The 7,504-nt window shown below is 31.7% G+C and overlaps 1 protein-coding gene across 1 annotated transcript; it reads left to right on the forward strand.

Annotated features, from left to right (window-relative positions):
- The first annotated feature begins 6,381 nt into the window (after window positions 1–6,381).
- Window positions 6,382–6,951, forward strand: LOC131605049 (protein MAINTENANCE OF MERISTEMS-like). Its single transcript, XM_058877447.1, has one exon. The coding sequence runs from the start codon at window positions 6,382–6,384 to the stop codon at window positions 6,949–6,951; it is 570 nt and encodes a 189-aa protein (XP_058733430.1).
- Window positions 6,952–7,504: the final 553 nt, after the last annotated feature.

Raw genomic sequence — 7,504 nt, forward strand, 5'->3', positions numbered from 1 at the left:
GTCATCGCTTCTTGATTTGATTCTAATTAAATTTTAAACATGATTCAAATAAGATAGATTTTCACCATTTTCAATTTGTCTTTGTTGCATTTGGTTCGAATCATGATTTGCAGGATTAAAATCGTGGGGGTATTTGATTCGAATCAGACTTTGTTTTTTATTTTAATAAACGATAAATTGGTTCAAAAACGTGTTCTCTTATTATTCCACTTCACTCACTCATTTGACTCATACATGAGATGTTTTTTATTTGAATCTAACTACATTTTCCCACTCATTCTTGTGCTTAATATCTAGAAAATCTCATAAGCATTTTGTGTGATTTTCCATCAAATTAACATCCTCTCACTTTTGAAATGTTCAAAACACTTGCATTCAAATTTTTTTCTTTTTCAACCTTAGTTTTGATTTCAGATCATGATAATAAGAAAATTGTAGATTGAGAGAGACGTTTTCTTGAAACTAATCGTTCTTGAAGATTGGGTAAATATTTTTAGGTTCCTGCAAATTAAGGTTTTTTTCATAGGTGCTGACAAATTCCAATGAAAAGTAGGAAGTTCTTCTCTTTAGACAGCCTTGGTAGTGACTGTGTGGAATACTAGAGAGAAGAACCTCCTACTTTTCATTGGAATTTGTAGGATCAATATCATCGGTGCTGACAATATCACGAATAATTTCGGTTTCAAAATTATGATTAAGAGATGAAAGAGTATGCTAATGAAAATGCTGAGAAACCTCATTTAAATAATAACTATTTATGCAACATATTATAAAATCATTTGCTTTCTTGGGAAATGTTTAAAATTATTTTTCTAATTTCTAAACATAAATTAATTTTTTTATTAAAATGAATCGACTATTTTTATCAGTAACATCTAATAAAGTGAGGTATACATCGTTGATGAATTTGAAAATATTCACTGAATTGTTACAATTTGTTAACATTAAAAGTGAAATTGATTATTTTTCACTAACACACTGAGTAGGCATCAGTGTCTATTAGAAAAACCAATTAAGATAATTAGAAAAACTCCAAATAAGAGAAACCTATTAAAATAATGCCAAAAACCATGATTCATAGAAATTTCTCAGCAAAAATAAGCAAATACAAATTATTATATATTTATTCAATTTCTTCACCAATTTGAAACTATCCTTTAAAAGATAAATAATATTATAAATAATTTTATCAAAGATATAATTTCACAAAGATTTTGTTCATTTGCTTTTAATATGGTTAGCTCTATTAAAATTAGTTATTAATTAATATAAAAAAAATTGCTTTTCACTTATTTCAAGTATGTCGAGAAATTTGCACTGATTTAAGAAAAAAAGCAATAAATTTTAAAACAATGAATTTTAATTTTAATTTTGCAGGTTCTGTGTAAATTAATTGACATGAATAAAGGTAAAGGTTGAAGTAAATATATTTTATAACATTTCACTAAATCCAAAATTAAGCTCCGATTAAAATGACAGATTTCGTAATCTCACTATAAAAAAGTCAAAGTTTACCGATTTTATATACCATTATAATTCTTAAAAATATTAAAGATAATATAGTAGTTCCGAGTTAGGTTGAGGTGCATAAGATAATATTTGATAAAAGTAGATAAATATAACTAGTTTATTATAATATAAGTACTTAAAGTAAGAATAGAACAGCAAAACTAAAGTAGCCTAGTGGTTGGTGGTCCTCTGTAATTACTAGGTCATGGGTTCAATACTCTATGAGTAATTATTATTTGTGAATAATGAGGACACTATTCTGGGAAATATTTACACCATTATGAGTAATATCAAATTTTAACTATTTTGAGTAATATATTCATTGTTCTGAGTAATATTTATACTATTTTGAGTAATCTGTGTATTATTTTGAGTAATAAATATAATAATTTGAGTAATATAAACAATATTTGAGTATTTATACACCGTGCATAAGGATACTTATGCACATCAACACATTCCTAGTAGTTCCTATATCTGGTTTTTCAGTTTCAAGATTACGATTAACAGATGAATGACTATGCTTAAAAAATGTAGATAAACTTAACTATTTATGCAATTTATTAAAAAAAATTACGATTATTTTTATTTTAAAATCAGGCCTCTTGGAAGCGACCCTTTTGTATGGTTAAAACCCACCGGAATACTAAAAAAATTGAAAGGGCTTATATTTACTAGTGTTGTAGAATAGGAAATTAGAATTAGAATGCATAAAGTCTTCATAAATGTTAACTCCATACTATTATTTACCCTTGAAAAAAATCTTTCTCAAGCCCAAACTAATTTAAAACCTCTTAATAAGATTTGAATGCCCCACAAATATTGCAATGAGACGACTCCGACAATGATTGGTATCATCCACAAAATAAATAATATTGTACTCCGCCAAATTAATAATTTTAAAACCATTAAAAAGCTCACAATCAAAGGTTGATCATATCATCCCAACCGACACGTCTGCTAAAATTGAAAAGAGAAAAGGGTGAGAGGGGATACTCTGTCTCAATCACTTATTCACCTTTAAATCCTTAGTTGGACTCATTAACAAAGAGTTTCTAGTGCTCACGCAAGCTTTCATCCATATTATCCAAAGCTCATCGTTTCCTAATTCTCTTAATTAAAATAAAGGAAGATCTTACGCTTTCTCAAAGGGAACCTTAAATAATATGCAATTATTTTTATACCTTCTTGTCAAGTACATAATATAATTCACCATCAAAAATCCATCATTAATTTGTCTACCAAAAATAAAATATATCCAAGAAGATGATATGACCTTTCCGATCACCCTCTTTAGTCTTAAAGCCAACGCTTTCACTAAGATTTTTTAAAGGCTACTCACTAAACATATTGCTCTATAATTACCTATGTGTTTAGAGTTATAAAACTAAGGGACTAAAGCCAAAAAGGAAGTCGAGATAGCTAGCACTAGGAAGTTTAGTTTTCCGAAGGAATTTAACTATATATAGGTAAATATATTCTCTTTCACACACTCCAGCACTTTTTGATGATTCAAAAGGCGGTCCATGTGGACCTAGGCATTTGTCCCCATCAAATCCTCTATAGTGAACTCCTCCTCCAACAAAACCTTCTTAGACTTTAATAACACCTTGAAAGAGATAATGTATATGGTTAGTCTTCTCAAACGAACCTCTTGAAATTTGTTTTCAAAGAAACTCCCTGACCCTCCTTTACCCCCCCCCCTCCCCTCTGCACTTTATATTCTACCTTCTATAATATTTACTCAATTGCTTCACCACTTTAAAATTATCTTTTGAAAGATAAAAATTTATTAAAATATAGAGTATCGATTTATTAAATTTTACAACAATGCCGACTATAAAGTCTAAACTAGTCCGACTTTGTTTGTCAAATAAACAATTTTGTAAAAACGAGAGTACTAGAGATAATCAATCAAAATACAAAAAATTAACACAAGTTAAAATACAAGAGAGTCTTTTTTCAATCATAAAAATTAGAACACCTTCTAGATTTTAAGCGAGTAATGTGCCACAACCTACGTATTAAAAATCACTTTTTTCTTACTACTACAACGTCACCTCTAAATATAATATTTTTCTCCAAGCCCAAATACTCCAACACGTAGAAACGTAAAGTTGGCTCAGACGAGACATATTTTAATTTTAAAAAATTTATATTCCCCCGGTAGAGCTAACAGCAGGGTTAAAGTATTTATTGAACACGCCTTTGAATTCCAAATCTACTTTTGAATTGGGTTAGTTCTTTAGATAAACCATTAAAAATCTTGATTGAGTTATAAAAATCAACTTGTAAAAGTTATGTTTGTTTGTTGTGATTAGATGATGAAATCTCTACTCATTATGTGAGTTCATCCCATCGAATAAATATATTTTGGTTTGAATACGAAGCTAGTGTAAAATATTTCTATTCTCTTTTTTATCGTGACTTTACGAGTGTATCAGGATACTAATCGCAAGCGCACAGTCTAATCGCATAGTTTTAAAAGATATCGAACTCACAAGGACTGAGGGTCAATTCTAGTACAATATATGTTACTAAGTTTAGCTAAAGCTATAGGTTTCTTTGATTTTTGGGGGAAATGGGAATTAAATAGAGTTTTAATTAAATAATCATAGATTTAGACACCGGTATGCAATAGTCGGGCTCCGGGGTTTCATTATGTCATTGACATTATTTTTAAGTATAAAACAATTTTCAATGGGAATTATCGGATTAAAAACTTTCATCTCAGACTCTCGTGTTTATTGACTCAGGTCGTATGATCAGGCCTAGATGCTTGCTTTCGCTGTCTCATTTAAAACTGAACATACTTTTTGAAAAATAATAAAGCCTAATTAACTCTAAAGCGTTCTTGTTGTATTTAGAGTTAATGTTTGTTAACTACTATCTGGTAAAATCCTCAAACTCTCGTTGTGTTGATTTTAGACCTTAGTTGATAATTTAATCTCGTAACAAAACAATTTAGTATTAATTTTAGAAATTAAGACCAGAAAAAAATGTTTAATTAAAGTTTATGCCAAATCATTACTGAATCGTTCAGTTCTATGATCTTACGTACCGATTTAGGAAATTTAGCTAGACATATTTTTAATTACGAACATGCAAGAACAATATAGAAACATGGATTCAAGCATGTCAATCAAATAAGAAAACAAATAATGCATATAAATAGAAGGTTTTTTTACCTCCATGCCACTAATATAAGATTATAATACCATAATGCCACAAAGTGAAAAAAAAATACCAATGTGCCACACTTCCAGTTCAGGTCCGGCCAGGCCTTGGACGGACTGGAAGTAAAAAAATTTGCGTGTTAGGGTCCGGCCAGGGGTGGGCCGGACGCAAACTAGGCCCTTTTTTTTATAATTGATTTAAATAATTATTAATTACTATAATTGATTTTTTATTTTAAATAAAGATTAAAAAACCATAAAATTAAATAAAAAACATTAAAATATAATAAAAAAAATTTATTTGCCAATATTTATAGAAAACATTAAAATATAATAAATAACATTAAATATGAATAAAAACATAAAATATAATAAAAAACATTATAATATAATAAAATATAATAAAAAATTAAAAAAAATGCTATTTTAATTATTAAAAATATGAGTAAGACACGGGTTGGACGAACATGTGTAGGTTCGGCCAATAGATGGACGAGCATGTTTAAGTTCGGCCAATAGATGGACGAGGACATATATTTTATTATTTTTTTTTTGCCTATAAATAAGATTGTACAGCCACATTTCCACTCACACCAGTTACAGTTGAATGTTTAGTGTTACTATTGGAGATGTCTTCTGAACCCCTTCCAACGTTTCCACCTATGAGGAGAGATGCAACAAAGCCTCCGTTGAAGATCAAACTATGGAACACCCAAACTTTCGAGCATCTGCAGAGGCACTTGATCGGATGGTTAGACGATAACATTCTCGAGGGTGAAAAGATAAGGAAAATTGAAAGGCAGGTCACAGAGAAAGGCCCAAACGGAGTAGTAACTCATTCTTGGAGAGCCGTGAAAAATGATGCTGGTGTCCTTATGATGATGTTAGGACCACATGATATTGTGTTGATGGTTGTAATCTCTTAGAATATGTTTTGTTTATTTCCTGTGAGGTCGTTTTAATTGTTTCCTGTGTTGTTGTTTTATTTTTGGCTGTCTTTATTTCGTTGTCATTGAATGTTGTTTTAGTAATGTGAAATGTTGTCTTAGTTATGGTTAATGTGAAACGTTGTTTTAGTCATTGATGGTTGCAAACTCAATTAAAAAGTCATTATATTACATTCATAAAGCTAGTTGAAGTAAACATTAAGGAGGCCTATTGGACGGGCCGACTACATTTGGACATTTACTTCGGATATGGCCTACTTCACGGCATATCCCACACATTCTCTTTTCCTTTTCCACGTCGTCCATTTCGGTTCAAATCCGAGTACTATTAGGGCGGCCTCTTTTCTTCCTACGCATATTTTCGTCATGACAAAGAGTAGCTCCTCTATATTGCGGCCAACTGTCTTGATGTGGGAGGATCTGAAAGCTTTGTTGGTAGACATTAAAAACATGTTGTATCTTGAACACGTCGGGTATGTGAATGGTGTAGTCTTGGCGTATACTTTCACATGCTGCAATTACATGTGAGCAAGGCAAATGGAACGCTTGAAATTTTCCGCAATCACATGTTCTTTTTCGCAGATCAACACCGTAAGTACCAGTTGGTCGACTGTCGTTGCGGTTCATTCTTTCGGCCACCATAAAATAGGGAGCCAAGTGAGGCTATCAAGCCTTACTTGGAAAGAGCCGGTTTTGGAATCGTCTCCAAAATCAACTTTAGAAGTGTTGATTCTAAACTTGTAATTGCGATGCTTGAGAGATGGAGGCCTGAGACACACACATTTCATTTGCCAACTGGTGAATGTACAATCACTTTAGAGGATATAAATATGTTGTTTGGTCTCCGCATAGATGGTAAGGTTGTAGTAGGCGAAACCGAAGGCCCCGATTATGCTTGTGTAGATGCTTTAGGCGTAGAACCTATTGGTGATAGGGTGAAGGGTGCAGTAAAATTGAGATGGATCCATAACGAGTTGTTTGAGTTAGAAGAACATTCTCAACAAACCGAGCAGGAAAATATACTGCATGCAAAATTATATATCTTAAGTATGATTGCAGTTTTATTTCCTGATAAATCTCATAATGTGTTGCATTCTTCTTGGTTCAAATTTGTCAAAGATTTTGATGAATGCGGAAAATATAGTTGGGGATTTGCGTGTTTGTCTTATCTTTATAGGGAGATGTGCAAAGCATGTCGTGTAGGATGCATGAGTCTTGGAGGCTGCTCACTCATTCTCGCTGTGTGGACCTACTATCGCATTCCACGACTTGCTCCAAGGAGTGAAATTGCTCCATCCTATCCATACGCCACTAGGTAAATTTTTTATTCTATATATTTATTTCTTAACGCATATTTTTCCACTAAATTAACTCATATTCCTAATTAAACTTTTTAAATATGCAAGATTTGCACAACGAGGTATGGAGTATTTCTCATCTCCAAATGCTTTTCTTGATGGATACCGTTTCATTTTGGATCACATGGTCCAAGGAGATGTAAGTTTTTTTCAAAGCCATATATTAAATATCCACGTATATACGACTCTTATAATTATTTATGTCTTACAGTTTTTGTGGAGGCCTTACGAAAAATATCCACGTTGCACTCAACGACAAGCTCGAGCGTGGAGTGCAACTACATATATTATCTGTTTTTATATTATGGAAATGCATCACGCTGTTGCACCCCAAAATTTGCCCTCTTTCTCGGTGCTATAAGTTATGAAAATAAAGAGTGTCCTTTGTTTCGAGACGGTTCAACTGAGGATCATTGAATTAAAGGGTGATTTATGTCAATACTTTGCAAGCTTGTTGCGCGAGATTTAATTGTCACGTGTGATCATTAAGACAAGCCCATTGATTCAACATTCG

Source organism: Vicia villosa, linkage group LG5 (assembly GCF_029867415.1).
Source record: "Vicia villosa cultivar HV-30 ecotype Madison, WI linkage group LG5, Vvil1.0, whole genome shotgun sequence".
NCBI classification, from domain to species: domain Eukaryota; kingdom Viridiplantae; phylum Streptophyta; class Magnoliopsida; order Fabales; family Fabaceae; genus Vicia; species Vicia villosa.

Bases quoted from the DNA above. Each gene is read 5' to 3' on its own strand.
- LOC131605049 (XM_058877447.1), top strand. From the start codon at position 6,382: ATGCTTGAGAGATGGAGGCCTGAGACACACACATTTCATTTGCCAACT.